The 22,532-nt window shown below is 44.0% G+C and overlaps 3 protein-coding genes across 7 annotated transcripts in view; 2 read left to right on the top strand and 1 right to left on the bottom strand.

Moving 5' to 3' along the window:
• LOC140722570 (uncharacterized) overlaps window positions 1-7,560 on the top strand; it is a 40,079-nt gene extending 32,519 nt beyond the window's left edge. For all 5 annotated transcript variants that reach the window (XM_073037276.1, XM_073037278.1, XM_073037279.1 and 2 more), the window contains one exon: window positions 4,877-7,560. In XM_073037276.1, coding sequence (XP_072893377.1) covers window positions 5,277-6,635 — 1,359 coding nt within the window. In that variant the 5' untranslated portion in view covers window positions 4,877-5,276 and the 3' untranslated portion in view covers window positions 6,636-7,560. The remainder of the gene's footprint in view (window positions 1-4,876) is intronic.
• The window catches only part of LOC140722568 (uncharacterized), a 424,481-nt gene that overhangs the window by 152,787 nt on the left and 249,162 nt on the right, over window positions 1-22,532 (top strand). The gene's annotated exons all lie outside the window — the stretch shown is intronic.
• The window catches only part of LOC140722576 (uncharacterized), a 168,382-nt gene that overhangs the window by 115,603 nt on the left and 30,247 nt on the right, over window positions 1-22,532 (bottom strand). The gene's annotated exons all lie outside the window — the stretch shown is intronic.

A 22,532-nucleotide genomic window follows, 5' to 3' on the forward strand; every position in this document is an offset into this window, starting at 1 on the left:
TGGCCACATTTTGTTCCCCAATTTCTTACTCAGTTCTGCACTCATCATTTGCAAATTTTTTTCCTTGTCTGGAAAACTCTCACACAAAATTGTGTAGGGCTGCTCCTGGCACACTCGTATCAATCGACTGCAATTGACCGATTATCTCCAAGTAATTTATCGGGCACAAAGCCTCCTGCTCAATTAACAATCAGATAAATTTACCCGGCAGGCACCTCCTGCTCAATTGATGAATTTACCTGACTTGTCTGCTTCCTGCCCACTTAGTAAAGTTTACCCAGTAACGCCTCCTGGCCACTTAATAAACTTTATCCAATACTGCCTCCTGCCCACTTGGTAAAATTTTGCCTACCTTATATGAGTCTCCTGACAGATTTTTTTCCCGATCCTGTCAAGGTATGTGATCAGCCTTGGGCGAGGCACCGTACGTCCAAAGGAACTGACAGTGAGTGACAAATGTAAAATACCTATTGGGCACCCTGTCAGTCTCCACAGTCCCCAGAGTGGTTCAGCTGCTTACTCAGCCCGTCTGCTTGGTACTCTGTATATTGAGATCCTGTTCATGATGCCAAATGTTAAAGCTGAATCTGAATAAAACTCGAGAGACCAGCTTCTTATTGACACCACAGTTTATTGCACATTCTCCTGCAGGAGTTTGAGCCCCTGTTGTCAAAGGGAAGGCACGTAAGCACTGCCACTATCTGACAAGTCGACTGACTTGGGTTACAGCCGTATATTTATTCATAGTACACCCCATGCTTACAATTGCAAGATGTTATTTGAACTGGTACGCCCACCAAGTGTGTTGGTGCAAATCTTAATTACAAATCTTAATTGCAAATCTTAACAGAGTTTGCTATATCCAGGTTTTAATTATGGATGGATGTACTGTCCAGTCCTTATCAGTTATTCCCTTTGCAAGGCCCTGACTTAATTACAAACAGATGTTCATTCCTGCCCTTATCAGCAAGTCCTCCTCCCCTTACTCAAATGAGGGTACAATGTATAATGGTATCAACTAACAACGGTACAGTATACAATGTTATCAGCTCTCAATGTGTCTCTCTGCAAGCCACAGAGAACTGGTTATGAGCCTGTCCTGGCTAACCACTGAAGACAGTGTTTACTTTGGTTCAAATATTCCTATTCAGTCCCAATTATTCTTCTAGCCAGAGGTTACATATTTTCAAAATGAATTTTTTAATATATCTTCAATTCCTCAAGAGGGTTCAGGGGAAATATTTATGTCCAATATAGAAACTGGTGTTACCTGTGTGTATTGTGGCAATGCAAGAGGTGCTGGAGAATTTGCAAGTGGAAAGACTTGGAGTAATATTTGCAAATCTGACTTTTTAAAGCATAATTTAGCAAGCAAACCACATATGGACAATGTGCAAAAGCTCTGGTGAGAAAATCCTTCATTACCCGTTACAGGCCTGCTACATAGGTTGTGAGAGAGTGCAGATGAACTCGATTCGAACTCGGGAGATCAAAGTATTTATCAACAGTGATTTGCTGGCTGTGAAAGTAATTACCTCTCTGTATAAAATTCACTATGCACATGTCACTGGGTAAAACAAATGCACAGTACATGATTTATGTGCACACTTGTCATTACAAGTTAGAGGGGACATCGGTGGGAAGGTGGGGAGGCCTCCAGTGTCCCTGATGCCCTCACCAACAAGATGTGCATCCAGCTGCAGCTTGTAACCCTGCACTTTAAGGAGTTGGAACTGGAAGTGTATGAATTCCGGATCATCCAGGAGTTGGAGGGGGTGATCGATATGACATGTAGAGAGGTGAGTTACACCCAAGGTGCAGGACACAGGAAACTGGGAGAAAGTCAGGAAGGGGAATGAGGTTAAATAGCCATCGCAGAGTACTCTTGTTGCTATCCCACACAACAATAGGTGGAACACTTCAGAAACTGTTGGGGGGGTGGGAGGGTAGATTACCTGACAGAGAAAAGTCAAAGAGGTGATAGTGAATTCATTAGTTAGGGGAACAGAACAGGAGGGGACTAATATCCTAGTGGTAAGGCTTGCTAGTGCTAGTGTGGGTGGAGAGGGTGATGTGGTTAAAATAAGTTGCAGGGGAAATGGGAGCCAGAATAACAGAACAGATAGTGGAGAGGGTGAATTGAATTGAAGTGACTTTATTCGATACATCCTTCCTACACATGAGGAGTAGAAATCTTTACATTACATCTTCACCAAAATGTGCAATGTGTAATTAATAGTAATATATAATAGATAGTTTGTAGATAGGACAGTCAATATAACATTGAAATGCAATTGTATCAGCATGAATTAATCAGTTTGATGGCCTGGTAGAAGATAACGTCCCAGAGCCTGTTGGTACTTTTGCTGTGGTACCGTTTCCTGGATGGTATCAGCAGGAACAGTTTGTAGTTGTGGTGAATTTGGTCCCTGATATCCTTTGGGCCTTTTGACACACTTGTCCCTGTAAATGTCCTGAACAGTGGAAAGTTCACATCTGCAGATGCGCTGGGCTGTCTGCACCACTCTCTGCCATTTCCTGCGATTAAGGGAAGCACAGTTCCCATACCAGGCAGTGATGCAGCCAGTCACAATGCTCTCAATTGTGTCCCTGTAGAATGTCCTCAGGATTTTGGGTCCCTGTCCCCAACTTGTTCAACCATCTGAGGTGAAAGAGGTGCTGCTGTGCTCTTTTCACAACACAGCCGGTATGTACACACAATGTGAGATCCTTGGTGATGTTTATGCTGAGGAATTTAAAGCTGTTCACCTTCTTAAACCCAGATCCATTGATGTCAACAGGGGTTAGCCTGTCTCCATTCCTCCTGTAATCCACAATCAGCTTTGTTTTTGTGACAATGAGGGAGAGTTTGTTTTCTTGACACCAGTCAGATGTTGTTCAGACCTCAGGTAGAGTCAGCAATCAAATGATTGAGCATAGTGTGATGAATGTGCTGAGCTGTGTATATCACAATGCAAGAAGCATTGTAGGAAGCCCGATGAGCTCAGGACAGGGAATTATGATATTGTAGCTATTATTGGAATTTGGTTGTACCCAACAGTCTGAGGGATTTAGAGGAACAACTTTGTAGAGAGATTGCGGACCATGCCAATAAACAAAGGTTGATTCAGTAAGTGATTTTAACTTTCCATATATTGAATGGGACTCCCATACTGTAAAAGGACAAGATGGGGTAAATTTGTCAAATGTGCCCTTAATCAGTATGTAGAATCTCTGATATAGAAGTGAACAATAAGCTGTTAGGAAATGATCCAGGGCTGGTGACAGAATTTGTGATCATATTGCCATGAGATTCAAAGTAAAGATGGAAAAAGAGAGGTCTGGATTACGGGTTGAGAGTCTAAATTGGAGAAAGGTCAATTTTGATGGTATCAGAAACATCTGACAAGTGTGGTTTGGAACAGGCTCATTCCTGGCAACAGAGTTCTTGTAAGTGGGAGGCCTTCAGAAGTGAAATTTTGAGGATGTGGAGATTGTATGTGCCTGTCAAAATAAAAGATGAAAAGTTACAGGTGCAGGGAACCTTGCTTTTCAAGAGATATTGAGGCCCCAGATATTTTGTTCCTCCAAATGCCTCAGACTGTTGGGTGCTACCAAGATCCACTAATGACTACAATATCAGGATTCCACGCCCTGAGCTCATCTGGCTTTTTTTTAAGTCGCTCATCTGGCTTTTTTTTTTAAGTTGTCTGCTTTTGGTTTCTAAAAGCTTCCCAATAGTCTTTGCTCTTTTGTTTGCCCTCTCTTTGGCTTTTATGTTGGCTTTGGCTTCTCATTTCAGTCACGGATATGTCCTCCTGCCTTTCCAATGCTTCCACTTCTTTGGGATGTATCGATCACTCAGCTCCCGAGTAGCTCCCAGAAACTCCAGCCATTGCTGCTCCGTTGTCACTCCTACCTTTTCCCATCCAAACAAGTTTGGCCAGCTTCTCTGTCACAGAAACATGGAGAAGTTCAGTCCAGAAACAGGATATTTGGCCCATCTAGTCAATGCCAAAAAACATTTAAGCTGTCTAATGCAAATACCTGCACCGGGACCATCACCCTCCATACCCCTACCATCCAGGCTCCCATCCAAACTTCCTTTAAATGGTGAAACTGAGCTCATTTTCACTACTTATATTCATCTCATTCCACACTGTCACGACCGGTGAAGAGCTTTTCCACATGTTCCCATTAAATTTTCACCTTCCCCACTTACCTATGACCTCTGTTTGTCATCCCACACAACTTCAGTGGAAAAAGCTGCTTGAATTTATCCTATCTATACCCTCATAATGTTGTATACTTCTAAGAAATCCTCAAAGCAGTGTACATTTTCCTTGTTTATGTTTTGAGCCGTTTTTAGGTGTATAAGATGATGAGGGGCATTGATCGTGTGGATAGCCAGTTTTTTTCCCCCAGGTCTGAAATGGCTAACACGAGAGGACATAGTTTTAAGGTGCTTGGAAGTAGATACCGAGGGGATGTCAGGGGTAAGTATTTTACACAGAGTGTGGTGGGTGCGTGGAATACACTGCCGGCTATTTGTGTGAGAGTGTTTCAGTTACTGTGGGGCCAGGCACCCATGCAGCTCAGTGGGAACAGGGAATTATACCAATGGAGAGAGTCAACTGAGCCAAGTCACAGATTGGAGATGGCAGAAATGCCCCATTCTTAGAGAGACAGGAAGAGCATCAGAGCGTTCAATGCTCATTCCAGATACCAGCACTGTGCCCAGTTAGAAGATGATTTCTCCATCCAAATTGTGTTGAACTTCACTGTAACAGTGTGATGTCAGTTCACACCTTGACAACTCACGTGATCTGAAATGTTGTCCTGCACCCATTGATGGATTCTTAAAATCTTTTTACAGGTTACAAATGACAAGAAATTTGTCTACGGAAATCTCGAATATAGTTTTGCTGTCTCTGTCCAGATATTTAAGAAATGGAGCAAGGGATTCACTCGATCATCCTTCCTGCTCAGACTGTGGGGAGGGATTCACTCGGTCATCTGACTTACTGGCATGTCCATCATTTTAATCAGGGGGGAAACCATTCATCTGCTCAGACAGTGGGAATGGATTCAGTCGGTCATTTCAACTGAATGTATATCAGCAAGTTTACACTGGGCAAGGCCATTCACCTGTGCTGTGTGTGAGAAGGGATGCAGTCAGTCTTCCCACCTGTGGACACACCAGTCAGTTCACACTGGGCAGAGGCTGGTCATCTGCTGAATTTATGGGGTAAGGATTCACTCGGTCATCTGTCCTAATGGCTCACAAGCGAGTTCTCACCGGGGAGTGGCCGTTTACCTGTTCAGACTGTGGGAAGGGATTCACTTGCTCATCTAAACTGAAGATCCATCAAAGAATTCACACTGAGGAGAAACTGTTTACCTGCTCAGACTGTGGGAAGGGATTCATTCAGTCATCTGAACTGAAGGTACATCAGAGAGTTCACACTGGGGAGAGGCCGTTCACCTGCTCAGTCTGTGAGAAGGGATTCACCACATCATCTCACCTACTGATTCACCTGTCAGTTCACACTGCAGTGAGAGATTTCACCTGCTCAGTCTGTGGGAAGACATTCACTCAGTCATCTAACCTACAGAGACACCAGCAAGTTCACACTGGGGAGAAGCTGTTCACCTGCTCAGACTGTGGGAAAGGATTCACTCGATCATTCAACCTACAGAGTCATCAGCGAGTTCACACTGGGGAGTGGCTGTTCACTTGCTCAGACTGTGGGAAGGGATTCACTCAGGCATCTCACCTACGGAGACACCAGTCAGTTCACACTGGGGAGAAGCCATTCACCTGCTCAGTCTGTGGGAAGACATTCACTCAGTCATCCAACCTACAGACACACCAGCGAGTTCACACTGGGGAGAAGCCGTTCACTTGCTCAGACTGTGGAAAGGGATTCACACAGTTAGGTAGCCTACAAACACACCAGTTAGTTCACACTGGGGAGCGGCCGTTCACCTGCTCAGACTGTGGGAAGAGATTCACCACATCATCTCACCTAGTGACTCACCAGTCAGTTCACACTGCAGTGAGGGATTTCATCTGTTCAGTCTGTGGGAAGAGATTCACTCAGTCATCTAACCTACAGAGACACCAGCAAGTTCACACTGGGGAGAAGCTGTTCACCTGCTCAGACTGTGGGAAAGGATTCACTCGATTATTCAACCTACAGAGTCACCAGCGAGTTCACACTGGGGAGAGGCTGTTCACCTGCTCAGACTGTGGGAAGGGATTCACTCAGGCATCTCACCTACGGAGACACCAGTCAGTTCACACTGGGGAGAAGCCATTCACCTGCTCAGTCTGTGGAAAGACATTCACTCAGTCATCCAACCTACAGACACACCAGCGAGTTCACACTGGGGAGAGGCCGTTCACCTGCTCAGACTGTGGAAAGGGATTCACACAGTTAGGTAGCCTACAAGCACACCAGTTAGTTCACACTGGGGAGCGGCCGTTCACCTGCTCAGACTGTGGGAAAGGATTCACCACATCATCTCACCTAGTGACTCACCAGTCAGTTCACACTGCAGAGAGGGATTTCACCCGCTCAGATTGTTTGAAGGGATTCACTCAGTCATCTGATCTGCTGGCACACCAGTGAGTTCCACTGGGGAGAGGCCGTCGACCTGCGAATGTGGGAAGGCATTCACACGATCATCTCATCTATTAAAACACCAGCGAGTTCACACCACAGATCGTCTGCTCAGGCTTTGGGAAGAGATTCTGTCAACCGTCTCCACCAAGGCTGCATCATTGTGTTCCACTGGGGAGAGGCCGTTCACCTGCTGTGAATATGGGAAGGGATTCACTCAGTAATCTAACCTTGTAACACACGACCGGGTTCACATTGGGGAGAAAGTTTCAATAAGCTGTAGGCTGGATATTTGTCCATCCCGGTTGCTGAATGCAATTGCGAGAGTGACTGGGGAGTCTGGTACAAGAGGGCATGACGTAAGGTTTGCAGGGCGCCCATTCAGAACAGAGATGCGGAGACATTTTTTTGAGTCAGAGAGTGGTGAATCTGTGGCATTTGTTGCCACGGGCAGCAGTGGAGGCCAAGTCATTGGGTGTGTTTAAGGCAGAGATTGATAGGTATCTGAGTAGTCAGGGCATCAAAGGTTATGGTGAGAAGGTGGGGGAATGGGACTAAAGGGCTGATTGGATCAGCTCATGATGAAATGGTGGAGCAGACTCGATGGGCCAAATGGCCGATTCTGCTCCTTTGTCTTATGGTCTTATGTGATTTTTTTTCTCATTTGTGTTATTCCTGTTCCTCCTTCTGTCCAAGGTAGTGTTAATCTCAGTGGGTTTGAGTGTAAATAGTCTTTTCTAAACTTGTCATTTCAGTTCTTACTTATCTTTGTAAATTTTACTGATTGAAATGGGACTAAGATATTTTCATTAAAAAAAAGTCAATGTCGGTATTGATGGAAGTGTTTATTGCCTTTGTTGTATTTGATGACTATTGAGCTCTGTTCCACAGTTTTTTAAAGCCTTGAAATAAATGTTGTCAATGGTTTTCCCAATATTGCACTACTTTCTGTTGTTTTTGCTTGTTGATTTTTCAGATACGTGGTTATCAACAGTCCCAAAGAAGGGTCATGGCCGGAAATGTTGATTCCCATCCATAGATGCTGCCTGACCTGCTGAGATTCTCCAGCACGTTCTGTGAATTTCTCTCGATTTCTTGCATCTGCAGGTCCCCTTGTTTCCCAGATATTTATATGTTTAGTTTAATAACAAGCCGGCTGTGGGGTTGTGTGGCTCTGTTGGTGAAATATTAAATAATATCATTAGATAAGAGGTGGCATAGGGTTGGGCGGTGTAGAATCTGTGGGTACTATTAAGGAACAGCATATGTGCAAAAAAATCCCTGATGGGAATTGTATAGTGACCCCAAAACAGTAGTAAGTATGTGGTCCACAAATTACAATGGGAGATAGAAAATGCCTGCCAAAAGGGCAATGTTACAATAGTCATGAGGAATTGCCATGCAGGTGATTAGGAAAATCAGGATGGTGTTGGTCTGAAGAGGAGGAATTCCTAGAATGCCTACAAGATGCTTTTTTTTAAGAGCAGCTCGTGGTTGAGCCCACTTGGGGATCAGCTATTCTGGATTGGGTGTAGTAATGAACTGGAATTAATTAGGTCACTTGAGTCCAAAGAACCCTTAGGGGCAAGTGTTCTTAATGTGATCAAATTCACCCCGACATTGGAGAAGGAGAAACTAAAGACAGATGTGGAATAAAGAGAATTAGAGAGGCATGAGAGAAAACATTCTCACAATTGATTTGAAAAGAACATGGGCAGGGTTGAAAACAGAGCACCAATGGCTGGAATTTCTAGAAGCAATTCAGAAGTCACAGAGAGGAAGTTGTATTCTAAAGGTAAGGTGACAAAACCGTGGCTGATAAGAGAAAACAAAGACAACATATAAAACAAACAGAGGGCACAGAACAAAAATTACTGGAAGTTGGAGGATTGGGAAGCTTTTAAAAGCAAACAGAATGCAACTAAAATCATTAAGAAGGAGAAGATGGAATACTTAGGTGAGCTAGCCAGCAATATTAAAGAGGGTACTATTTTTTCTTCAGGTTCATACAGTGTAAAAGAGAGATAGAAGCGAATATCAAACCAATGGAAAATGATGCTGGAGAGGTATTAATGGGGGGAGGGTGAAAGATGATGGCTGATGAACTGAATAAGTATCGTACATCACTCTTATCTGTAGAAGACACTGGCAGGTATATGGAAGTCCCAGATGTCAGTGGTCAGAATGTGTAAAGTTACGTTACTCGGGAGAAAGTAGAAGGAAAGGTGGGCAGTATTTTTTTTACTGGAAGGAGAAATCGATATTCATGCCTTCAGGTTGGAGCTATGCAGTTGGAATATGATGTGTTTCTCTTCAACCCTGAGGCTGTCAAGTTGAACAAGTCCAGCCATTGCTATTCTGCCATCATCCCTGCTAGTGTCCCCTTCCAATCAACTTTAATAATCTCCTCTCCCGTGCCTCCGTAGTTCCCCTCACCCTACTAATAATGATGCATCTTGTACCTTTCCCCTCTCAAAGTGCAGGGTGAATTGCAACATGTTATGATCACAATGTCCACATGGTTCCTTTACCATAAGTTACCTTATCAAATTTGGTTCTTTGGACAACACCCAATCCAGAATCAACATTTCTCAAGAGGGCACAATTACAAGCTATTCTAAAAGCATCTCATTAGTATTTTCCAAATGCCCTCTCTTGAGATCAAGCACCAATCTAATTTTCACAATCTACCTCCACCCATCCCACTCATGGGCTATTCATCTCACTCTCATTGGTGGGTAGATGCGCAGGATCCTCACCAGGACTACCAGCCTCTGAGACAGCTACTTTTCCCAAGCAGTAAAGCTGATAAATATCTCTACCCTCTAACCCACCCTTCCACAACACCAAACACCTCTACTTTATCATTTCCTGTCTGTCATCTTATATGCAGGCATCCTATGCCGAGCGTCACTTTATGAACATACAATCAGTCCGTGCACAGTATATAAGCTGTGGATATATGTTGTTACTATTGTGTTTTTTGTGCTATATTGGAGCCGGAGTAATAATTATTTCGACATCATTTACACGTGTCTGCTGGAAATGGAATTAAACAACCCTGAATCTTGAAGAAACATTTCAGCAGGCTGCAGCGTCACATTTCTGTCTCTCAGCGTTAATGCGGCAGAGCGCCACCTGGTGACAATGGAGTCCACAAATCAGGGGGTTATTGTGGTAAATCACCACCAAGCGGCAGTGTTGTCCACAAAAGGGAGAGGTTTACAGCGATAAGAAAGTGTGTAGGGGCTGGACGCCAACTGCAAGTGGATGAAGTGCCAGAGATGCCCCTAACCTCTCTCCTCACCACTAGTCAGGGTCCTAAACAGTCCTTCCATATGAGGCAACTTTTCAACATCGTGCTTGTTGGGGTCATCTACTGTTTTCAGTTTTCCAGGTGTGGCCTCCTCGACATTAGAGAGACCCGATGTAGTCTCTGCATTCTGCACTCTGTCCCGATGAGATTCTGCAGATGTTGGAGATGCAGAGTAACATACACAAAATGTTGGAGGAAGTCAGGAGGTCAGGTAGCTTCTATAGAGGGGGTAAAGCAAAACAGAGATTTCCTGCCGAGACCCTTCATCAGGACTGGAAGTGGGGAGAGGCCGGAATAAGTTGGTGCGGGGAGTGGAAAGAGTCCAAGCTGGTAGATGATCGGTGAAGCCAGATAACAGTGAAGGTGAGTGGATGGGGGAGGTGGGAGATGAAGTGAGACGCTGTGAGGTGGTAGGTGGAAAATGCAAAGGGCTGAAAAGGAGGAATCTGATAGCAGAGGAGAGCGGACAATAGGGAGAAAAAGGAAGTAAAACAGGAACCAGAGAGATCCGATCCGGAATGGAGAAGAGAAAAGTGAGGAGACAGAATGGAGGAGAAGGCCGTGTGGGTTGAGGAAAAGAAAAGGAGGAGATAGTAGTTAAAGATATCGATGTTTATGCCATCGGGTTGTAAACGACCCGGAAGAAATATGAGGTGTTGCCCCTCCAACCTGAGAGTGCACTCATCGTGTTAGTTAAACAATGAACCGGAAGGGAGAATGGATTAATAATTTCCCGTGGGATCCCTATTAAATCAATCCTCTCTCACATTAAACCGGTGCCCTCTGGTTGCTGATTCCACAAAGGTGGGGAAAAGGACTGCACACATCCCCCATTTCTGTACACTCATAGTTTGGAACACCTGCATAATGTCACCTCCATCTCCTGCACTTCAAGGTGTGAAGTCCCAACCCGCCCAACCTCTCTCCAGAACTCAGTCCCTCAAGTACCGGCACCATTCTCGTAAATCCCCGCTGCACTCATTCCAGCCTGACGTCCTCTCTCATTTTGCAGAGCGAACAAATCTGAATACTATAATCCAGGAGTGGATACCCTAACAATACCCTAACCCTAATGCAACCTCACTAGCCTCTTTTTCAGACCATAAGCCATGAGATGTGAGACAGATCTGTTCAGCCAATCGAGTCTGCTCCGCCATTTCTTCGTGTCCAATTGATTATCCCTCTCAACCTCTTTCTCCCGTCTTCCCCCCATAATCTTCGAACATACTTTTAAAATACACTCTATGACTTGGCGTCTACTCCGTCCGTGACAATGAATTCCAAAGATTTACCTCTCCCTGACTACAGAAATTCCTCCTCATCTCTGCTGTCAGTGGATGCCCTATACATTGAGGGCTGTCCTCTGGTCCCAGACTCACACAGTACAGGGTGCATCTTCTTCACAGCCACTCTGTCGAGGCCTTTCAATACTTAACAGGCTTCAATGAGATCCCCTCTCTTTCTTCTAGACCAGCGAGTACAGGATCAAAGCTATCTAACACTCCTCATTCGTTAAAACTTTCATTCCTGGAATCATTCTCATGAACTTTCTCCGTTCTAATACGAGCACATCTGTTTCTCAGATAGGAGGTCGGAAACTGTTCACAATACACCGAGAGCGATCTGACCAATGAGTTACAAAGCTACAATGTCACATCCTTGCTCTTATATGCTAACGTTACTGTTGTCATCCTTAATCAACACAATTTGCAAGCAAAACAATAGGGACTCCTGCTCAAGGCTTCCCAAGTACCTATGCACCTCTGATTTTTGAATTTACTCCCCTTTTTTTTCTACGCCCCTATTCCTTCTACAAATTGTACATGACCGTTCCCTTGCATACACACTGTTACATCCGCCACTTCGTTGCCTCTTCTGCAAACCTATCGAAGTCCTTCTGCAGACTCCCACTTCTGTCTAAACTACCTGCCCCGTACGTATCCTTGTATCAACTGCAAAGTTCGTCACCAAGGTATCAATTCCATTATCCACATCATTCACATTTAACATGAAAAGATGCGGTCTCATTACTGACCCCTACAGAACGCCATTAGATACCGACAGCAAAACAGAAATGCCCACATTATTCTGACCCTGTCTCCCTTGTGAGTCAGCCAATCTTCGATCCAAACACGTATCTTTCCTGTAACTCCATGAGGTGTGATCTTGTTCAGCAGCCTCACATGCAGGAACTGGGAAGCATAGAAACATAAAAATCTTGCAGCACAATATAGGCCCTTCGTCCCATAAAGCTGTGCCAAACATGTCCTTACCTTTGAAATACCTAGGCTTACCCATAGCCCTCTATTTTTCTGAGCTCCATGTACCTATCCAGGAGTCTCTTAAAAGATCCTATCATTTCGGCCTCCACCACCACCGCCGGCAGCCCATTCCAGACACTCACCACTCTCTGCGTAAAAATCTTACCCCTGACATCTCCTCTGTACCTACTTCCAAGCACATTTAAACTGTGCCCTCTCGTGTAGTCATTTCAGCACTGGGGGAAAAGCCTCTGACAAACCCCATGATCGATGCCTCTCATCATCTTATACACATCTATCAGGTCATCTCTCATCCACCGTCACTCCAAGAAGAAAAGGCCGAGTTCATTCAACTTCTTATAAGGAATTCTCGCCAATCCAGGCAACATCGTTGTAAATCGCTTCGGCAACATTTCTATGGCTTCCACGTCCTTCCTGCAGTGAGGCGACCAAGACTGCGCACAGTATTCCAAAATGCGTCTGATCAGGGTCCTATATAGCTGCAAACATTAAGTCACGGCTCTTAAACTCAGTCCAATGGTTGATGTATGCCTTCTTAACCACGGAGTCAACTTGCGTTGCAGCTTTGAGTGTCCTATGGACTCGGACACCAAGATCCCTTTGATTCTCCACACTGTCAAGAGTCTTACCATTAATGCTATATTCTGCCATCATATTTGACCTACCAAAAATGAACCACCTCACACTTATCTGGGTTGAAATCCATCTGCCACTTCTCAGCCCAGTTTTGCATCCTGTCAATGTCTCACTGTAACCTCTATCATCCTTCCACACTATCCACAGCACCCACAACATTTGTGTCATCAGCAAACTTAATAAACCATCCCTCCACTTCCTCAATCCAGGTCATTTATAAAAATCACTAAGAGTAGGGGTCCCAGAACAGATCCCTGAGGCACACCATTGGTCACCGACCTCCCTGCAGAATATGACCCGTCTACAACCACTCTTTGTCTTCTGTGGCAAGCCAGTTCTGGATGCACAAAGCAACGTCCTCTTGGATCCCATGCCTCCTTGCTTTCTCAACCAGCCTTGCATGGGGTACCTTGTTAAAGATCATCTGACAATCCAAGCAAACAACATCCACTGCCTTAGCTTTATCTATCTTGCCTGTTATTTCCTCAAAATATTGCAAGTGATCTGTCAGACACTATTTCCTGTAAAGGAATCCTGCTGACTTTGTCCTACTTCATCATCCTCCCCAATTACAGTACCCAAAAAACTCACCCTTAATACACCCGAACATATTCCTGACCACTGAGGTCAGATTAACTGTCCTATAATCTCACTGGACAACAATTTTTTTTAAAGTGTTGCTTCTTCAAAATTTTTTTGTTTATGATAAACTGCTTGTTTATGATAAACACAAATATAATTTCAGACTACTTGTATCACGTAGGAATTTGGAAAAACGACAAATTAACTTTCATTGAATATATTATATTTAATTGCAGAATGGTGCTGATGCTTTGCAATAGTGCAACTAAGTTAAAAATATTTTGTTAATGATTTTCATTTGTACTCAGTATCCGAGGATTTTCGCGTGTGTCCAACAATAATTCGCAGCGTTGCTGGATTCAGTGGAAACTGCGTGAACAGATGAAGAGTCGGTCATCTTTGGTCCAAATCCCGTTTGGACCGTCGGGGTCACCAATGTAGCGATGTACTACATACACAGCGAGGGACAACGACACGCAGTCGGTAAGTCGTTTTGAGATTAGTTTATTCAAACTTCGCGGCGCTGGCATTTAATCCCTAGCGCCCGCCCTCCGGGCGGAAATGACGTCAGAGGTGCATTACTAAAGTCTCTCCCCGCACGCTGGCTATTTGTGAGCCGGGTCCCCTGCGCAGAAAGTGGGTCGCCACAGGGTTTCATTGAAATCAGTCTCTGTTTATAAACACTAATTTCTTCAGTTCAGTTCAGTTTCAGTTTATTGTCATTTCAAAACCACAAATGCAATACAGTTAAAAAATGAGACAATGTTCTCCAGAATGATATCACAAAAAGCACACGACAAAACAGACTACACCAGAAAATCTACATCATGTTTGGTAATCCCCAAATTCAGAGTCCAGAGAGGCTGCTGCATATTAATATCATGCTACTGTCTTAGCGCGTTCCCCGGAAAGGATATCCAAATCCACCATTCAAAACAAGACTACCCAGACACACCAAGTCAAGAGACCAACTCTACCACCCAACAAACCAAAAACTCAATCTACACGACCTGCACAAAACCACATAGTTACATATAGTTATATCTAATGTATAGTTACAACAGTGCAGTCAACACCAAATTGATAAAAAAAAACAGACCATGGGCACAGTAAAAATAGTCCAAAGATGTTAACAGACTATAAGTTCAAAAGAAACCAGCACAAATTTTCCACAAGTCCTCAGGGTCCCGATAGACTCGTCATCCCACGCAGTCGGCAGAAGGGAATATCCCCACTATGGACTTCCACGGCGCCGCCGGACTCAGCCTTCAGACGCAGCACATTCCCATTCACATTCCTCCGGCTTCACTGGACAGGAACACTGAAACATCAAGTGAGAAACAGCGGGATGTGGCCATTCAGCCCCTCTAACCATCTACAAGGCGGCTGCTCTCCCATCTCAGCCACATGTATCTGCCCTATCCTCATTTCCTCGATCCCTTCACTCTCCACACATCTGCCGATCTCTGTTTTTTTTTTGAGGATGATCACCGAGTCTTCACTGCCCTCTGTGGAGGGCATTTACCGACATTCACCAGCCTCGGAGTGAAGACATTTCCCCTCATCTCAGTCCCTTTTTCAGAGACTGGAATGCCTGGTTCAACCAGTAATGATGTTGTGCATTTCAAGGTGTTCACCTCTCAGTCCTCGATTCTCCAAATGAAAGGGTTATTACATTTGATCTCTCTTCTATGATGACCCCACCACTCCAGGGATCCGTCTGGCGAATCTTCATTGCACTCTCTGTAACAAATATTCTGTAACCACTTTGTTAATCCTCCATGGAATTAATTTCCATGTTCTGCAGCCCCGTGTTGTCCCAACTACTCACCTCCCACCCCTGTCACTATTTCCACCCACCCACCTCCTCCCTCACCTGGATCCACCTCTCACTCCCCAGCTCTTGCCCCATCCCCACCCCTCACCTCTTTTCTCTGACTATTTCCCTTCCACTCTCAGTCCAGAGGGAGGGTCTCGGCCCGAAACGTTGACGGTCCATTTCCCTCAGCAGATGCTGCCCGACCGGAGATCCTCCGGTAGTTTGTCCTCTGGTCTGTATAACCCGTGTTAGTATGGGGAGCGGGATTTTACACCATATTCAAAAAGCGTGACATTTACTTTGGGATTTGTTCCGCTCTGACCTGCGCCCGGCGCAGCAGCGAGAGACAGACACAGCGGGGTAACGCCCTCTCAGCTAGTCCGGCTTCGCTATTGGGTGCAACCAGTGATTGACATTCGTGTGCACCAATGGCAACAGGGCAGCTCCTGACGCTCTGCTCTTCAGCGGTGGAGGAGGGGGTGGTAAGCTCAGCCGTTAAACCGATAAAGCTCAAACTCTCCAGCGCATGGGTGACGGAAGGCACCGGGCACATGAGGGCAGATCCCGGTGTGGGGAGCCTATGTGTGACGCCGGGCGCGTGGGGGCGGGGCTGTTTGACGTCACATGTGGCGGAGCGCTCGTATTTCAAAACACCTTAAAGGACGTTTCTTACGATTTCAGTGGGACAACAACATTAATCACGGGTTTCATCACTGAATCCAGTGTTGTGGGATGTAAAGTCCCAGCTATGTGTCTGGCTCTGCCGTGTTGTTGGTGGAGTGGGCAGCGTGGTGTTTGTCTCGATTCGGGTCACAACACCAGAATTGCCAGCGGGGTCCACACACAGTGTATTAGTCAGTAGAAAACCTCTCGTCCCTGCAGTCTTTGTCTCCTGGTAAACTCAACACCCTGACAGTGTGGGCCATAGATACCCCTTCCTCACCCACCCCGTTTTTATTCACTTTATGGACATACAATCAGTCCGTGCACAGTATATAAGCTGTGGATATATGTTGTTACTATTGTGTTTCTGTGTTGCACTGGAGCCGGAGTAATAATTATTTCGACCTCATTTACACGTGTCTGCTGGAAATGGAATTAAACAACCCTGAATCTTGAATAAACATTTCAGCAAGCTGCAGCGTCACATTTCTGTCTCTCAGCGTTATTGCGGTAGAGCGCCACCTAGTGACAATGGAGTCCACAAATCAGGGGGTCCTGTTATTGTGGCAAATCACCACCAAGTGGCAGTGTTGCCCACAAAAGGGAGAGGTTTGTAGCGATAAGGAGGGGTGTAGGGGTCTGGAAGCCAAATGCAAGTGGATGAAGTGCCAGAGATGCCCCAAACCACTCTCCTCACCACTAGTTAGGGTCCTAAACAGTCCTTCCATATGAGGCAACTTTTCAACATCGTGCCTCTTGGGGTAATCTACTGTTTCCAGTTTTGCAGGTGTGGCATCCTCGACATTAGTGAAACCCGATGTCGTCTCTGCATTCTGCTCTCTGTCCCGATGAAATTCTGCAGATGTTGGAGATGCAGAGCAAAATACACAAAATGTTGGAGGAAGTCAGGTGGTCAGATTGCTTCTATAGAGGGGTTAAAGAAAAACAGATTTCCTGCTGAGACCCTTCGTCGGGACTGGAAGTGGGGAGAAGCCGGAATAAGATGTTGCGGGGTGTGGAAAGAGTCCAAGCTGGTAGATGATAGGTGAAGCCAGATAAGAGTGAAGGTGAGTGGGTGGGGGAGGGGGGAGATAAAGTGAGAGGTTTTGAGGTGGTAGGTGGAAAATGCAAAGGGCTGAAAAGAAGGAATCTGATAGGAAAGGAGAGTTGACAATGGGAAAACGGAAGTAAAAGAGGAACCAGAGGGAGACGATCCGCAGTGGAGAAGAAAGAAGTGGGGAGACAGAATGGAGGAGACGGGCGTGTGGGTTGATGAAAAGAAAAGATGTTCATGCCATCAGGTTGTAAACTACCCGGATGTAATATGAGGTGTTGCTCCTCCAACCTGAGAGTGCACTCATCCATGTTAGCTAAACAATGAACCGGAAGGGAGAGTGGGTTAATAATTTTCCCCTGGGATCCCTATTAAATCAATGCCGTCTCACCTTAAACCGGTGCCCTCTGGTTGCTGATTCCACAAAAGTGGGGAAAAGGACTGCACACATTCCCCATTTCTGTACACTCATAGTTTGGAACACCTGCACAAGGTCAGCTTCAATCTCCTACACTTCAAGGTGTGAAATCCCAACCTGTCCAACCTCTCTCCAGAACTCAGTCCCTCGAGTACCGGCACCATTCCTGGAAATCTCCAATGCACTCATTCCAGCTTAACGTCCTCTGTCCTATAGCAGAACCGACCAAAACTGAATACAATAATCCAGGCGCGGATACACTGACCATACCCTGACCCTAATGCAACCTCATTCGCCACTTCTTCAGACCATGAAGCATGAGATTTCACGCAGAAGCTGTTCAGCCAATCGAATCTGCTCCGCCATTCTTTCGTATCCATTTGATTATCTCTCTCAACCCCATTCTCCTGCATTCTCCCCATGAACATCCATTAAAAATACACTCAGTGACTTGGCGTCTGCTCCGTCCGTGGCAATAAATTCTAAAGATTTACCACTCCCTGACTAAAGAAATCCCTCCTCATCTCTTGTCAGTGGATGCCCTGTATATTGAGGCCGTGGCCTCTGGTCCCAGACTCACACAGTACAGGGTGCATCTTCTTCATAGCCACTTTGTCGAGGCCTTTCAATATTTAATAGGTTTCAATGAGATCCCCTCTCTTTCTTCCAGACCAGCGAGTACAGGGTCAAAGCCGTCTAACGCTCCTCATACGTTAGCCCTTTCGTTGCTCAGGAACCTTCTCCAGACCCGCTCCAATACGAGCACATCTGTTTTCGCAGGTTGTAAACTGTTCACAATACACCAAGAGCGATCTGACCAATGCGTTTTAAAGCCACAGTGTCACATTCTTGTTCTTATATGCTAACATTACAGTTGTTATCCTCATCAATTCAATCCGCAAGCAAACCTTTAGGGACTCCTGCTCAAGGACTCCCAAGTACTTATGCACCTCTGATTTTTGAATTTTCTCCCATTTATTTTTTTTCTACGCCCTTATTCCTTTCACCAATTGAACATGACCGTACATTTGCATACACTGGACATTTGCGTACATTTCATGCACGATTTCGTTTCCCGTTCTCCAAACCTATCGAAGACCTTTTACAGACTGCAGCTTTGCTCTAAACTATCTGTCTCTTATTTGTATCAACTGCAACGTTCTGTGGATGCTGGGAATCCAAGCAACACATACACAAAATGCTGGAGGAACCTAGTAGGCCAGGCAGCATATATGGGAAATAGTAAACAGTCGACGTTTCGGGCCGAGCCCCTTCATCAGGACTGGGGGAAAAAAAGATGAGACGTCAGAGGAAGAAGTGTGGGGGTGAAAAGGATAGAAGAAGTGGTCGGTGATAGGTGAAACTGCGAGAGGGGGAGTAGTGAAGGGAAAAAAAACTTCTTAGGATTTTATTTCCTTAACGATTCTCGAAAAATCATTGCTAATCCCTCCACATCTCTTCAGCCACCTCTTTCAGATCTCTGGGGTGTACACCATCTGGTACAGGTGACCTGTTTACCTTCAGACCATCTCCGTTTCCCAAGAACCTTCTCCCGAGTAACGTAACTTCACACATTCTGACCACTGACATCTGGAACTTCCATATTCCTGCCGGGGTCTTCGAGAGATAAGAGTGATGTACAATACTTATTCAGTTCATCTGCCATCACCTTGCACCCCCAGCCCATTACTAGCTCTCCATCATCACTTTTCAGTGGTTCGATATCCGCTTCCGCCTTTCTTTTACAGTACAATTACCTGAAGAAACATTTGGTATCCTCTTTAATATTACCGGCTAGCTCACTTAAGTGCTCCATCTTTTCCTTCTTAATTATTTTAGTTGCATTCTGTTGTGTTTTAAAAATCTTCCCAATCCTCCAACATACTAGTGATTTTTGCTCTATGCCCTCTCTTTGGTTTTTATGTTTTCTTTGGTTTCTCTTATCAGCCACGGTTTTGTCACCTGAGCTTTAGAATACTACTTCCTCTTTGTGATGCATAGAGATTTGAGGGGCGAAGAACATCTCAGACAGAACTACAGTCAGCTCGACTTCTTCGGTCTGCAGAAAATTCAAGGGAAACCTCTTCACCCACAGAGTGGTGACTATTTGGACTTCATCCCAGGGAGAGTGAGAGGTGAACAACAGGGGAGGAATTGAAAGATCTGCTGTGGAACAGAATCACTGGCAGGGTCCAGCCGGCCTGAGTTGACTCTCTACTGTACACTAGTTGTGTTATAAATTCACTAAGTACCAGAGACAGTGTTTAAAGTAGAGCTGATTTATTTGTCACAGATCTATTCCCATTAAAGATGAATATGCAGCAGAAGAAACTCCTCTCATGCCCAGTGACCAGGGTGCAGAACTGGGTGTGGTGAGCAGCACCAATAATTGCAGAGTTCAGCACCGACAGTCAGTCTCGAAATTGCATTCAACAATGGTGATGGACAAATATCCAGAATGCAGCTCATTAAAACTTTCTCCCCAGTGTGAACCGGTAGTGTGTGTTAAGTGTAACACGCTGTAAGGTTTCACTGCTAAAGTAATGACCTCTCTGTAATGTTTTGCTGCTGAGGTAATGGTTTCTCTGTAGCAACAATGTTTAGGTTACGACTAGAGGAAATAGGGTTTTCGAGTGTGGGGCTATGTAATGACAGAAATATTCTTTCTTGTGAGGCTGGAAGAGAGATTTTCACGGTTTTTTTGCTGGGAAGAAGTGAATGGAGAGAGCGGGCTCTTTTTCTTTTCTTTCATTTTCTTTACTAACCCTATAGTCTAAGGTAAGAATTATAGAGCTCAATCGTTTAATTGCATATTGTGTATCGTTTGTAATATACTGATCTGTAACATGGGACACATCACACAGCATCCACCCAAATGAGATTTCTTAAGTTTGGCCGGGCCGGGCTGGGGGCTATCACCCCGTATATTAAACTGCCAGCTGAAGTGAAAGTTACGTAAGGTTAGATGACTGAGTGGATCGCTTCCCTCATTCACAGCAGATGAACAACCTCTCCACAGTGTGAACTCAATGATGCACTTTTGGTTGATTTGGCTGTGAAAATCTCCTCCTAAAGTCTGCGCAGGTGATCAGTCTCTACCCAGTGTGAACTCGCTGGTGTCTCAGTAGTTGAGATGACCAAGTGAATCTCTTCCCACACATTGAAGCCTGAATTATTCTTCTCCGTCCAGTCTACGCCGCAGGCTCTACGTAGCCGCGTACCCGACGCTGCACCCTAGGCGGTACCGTATGCCGTAGCCTAACGCGCACATTCCTAAAAATGTAACTACGCGTCGCAGCGACGCAGACTGCAAGAACTGTGATTGGCCCAGCTGGTAGCAGCCAATTTCCTTTTCTTTTTCAATCTTTTTATTAAGTTTCAAATTTAATAAGCATAGCAATAATAGTAATGATATAAAGAGATTGGGATTACATTAATAACTGTTAACATGTAAAAACACCAATTCCAAATGACAAATATAATTTAACCTCCCAATCTCATAGCAACTAACCATGAAAAAGATATTCTATAAGGGGAAAACACCCTAAACCAGAAAAAAAAACACTAAACTAAATAAAAACAAATAGACAAAGATTGGGCTGTCATATCACAATGTCTGAAATTATTATTTGTCGTTAACTCCACTCCTCTATAAATGAACAAAACCTTATTACACAAGATTCGGAAAGGGTCAACTTACATCATATGAAAATATTGACTAAATGGTCTCCGAGTCTCTTCAAATTTAACCGGAGGATCCACAGTACCACTAGTATTTTTTTTCCAAGTTTAGACATGTTAAGGCTTGGGAAACCCTTTACAATGTAGTAGGGGGATTGGAATCTTTCAAGTAAAATGGGTCTTCTGGCTATTAATGTAACAAATGCAATTAGACGACAAGCTGATGAAGATAGTTGACTAGAGTCTGTCACAGGTCGTCCAAATATTGCAATAATAGGATGTGGTTGTAAATACGCAGAACTACTGAGATAATATCAAATATATCTTTCCAATATTATTTTTAGAAGAGGACAAGTCCGGAACATACGTTTCAATGAAGCTACCTCAGAATTACCTCTATCACTGACAGGATTTATATGGCAGGAAAAATGAGCTAACTTACCCTTGGACATATGAGCCCTATGAACCATCTTAAATTGTATGAAGGCATGTCTGACACACACTGAGGAAGGAATTTTCTAGTTGAAGAATTTTCTCCAATTTCTGTATAGGTAAAGGTATCCGAAGTTCTCTTTCCCACCCATTCTTAATTTTATCAGAAGTATCTAAGCGTATTTTCATAATTAAATCATAAATAAATGATAATAAACTCTTCTGATATGGATTTGAACTTTTTTTTCCGTAACTTCAATTTCATGTGATATCGGAACAGAAGGTAAAATAACATTCAAAAAGTTTCCAATCTGTAAATATCTGAAAAAGTGTGATCCAGGCAAATTATATTTATTAGAAAACTGTTCAAAAGACATAAAACAATCATCCATAAATAAATCACGAAAGCATAATTTTCCCCGTTTTCCATGAAAGAAAAGCTTGATCAATTTAAATGGTTGAAAGAAAAAAAATAGATATAATAGAACTTGACAGTATATATTTATTCAGTCCAGAAAATTTACAAAATTGAAACCATATTCCTATTGTACGTTTAATTATTGGATTTACCATTTGTTTATTCAATTTAGTAAGTGCAAAGGGGAGAAAAGCCCCTAAAATAAAAGCCAATGAAAACTCCTGTACAGACTCACGCTCGAGATCAATCCATCCTGAACACGGAGTTTCATCCAACTCTTGTGTCCAAAACGTTAAATATCGAATATTAATTGCCCAATAATAAAATCTGGGATCCGACTTCCTTTTTTGACTTCTGTAAATATTTCTTCCTTAAGCAGGAATTTCTATTCTGCCTTATATATGAAGAAATTTTAGAATCAATAATATCAAAAAGAAAGATTTAGGGTAAAAATTGATATTGCATAAAATAGATACAGAAATTTAGGTAAAATAATCATCTTAATAGCATTAATGTAACCAATCAAGGATAAGGACAATGGGGACCATTTAGTAAACAATTGTTTAACATGATCAATTAAGGGTCAACATTAACTTTAAATAAAT

Source organism: Hemitrygon akajei, unplaced genomic scaffold, assembly GCF_048418815.1.
Source record: "Hemitrygon akajei unplaced genomic scaffold, sHemAka1.3 Scf000080, whole genome shotgun sequence".
Lineage (NCBI taxonomy): Eukaryota > Metazoa > Chordata > Chondrichthyes > Myliobatiformes > Dasyatidae > Hemitrygon > Hemitrygon akajei.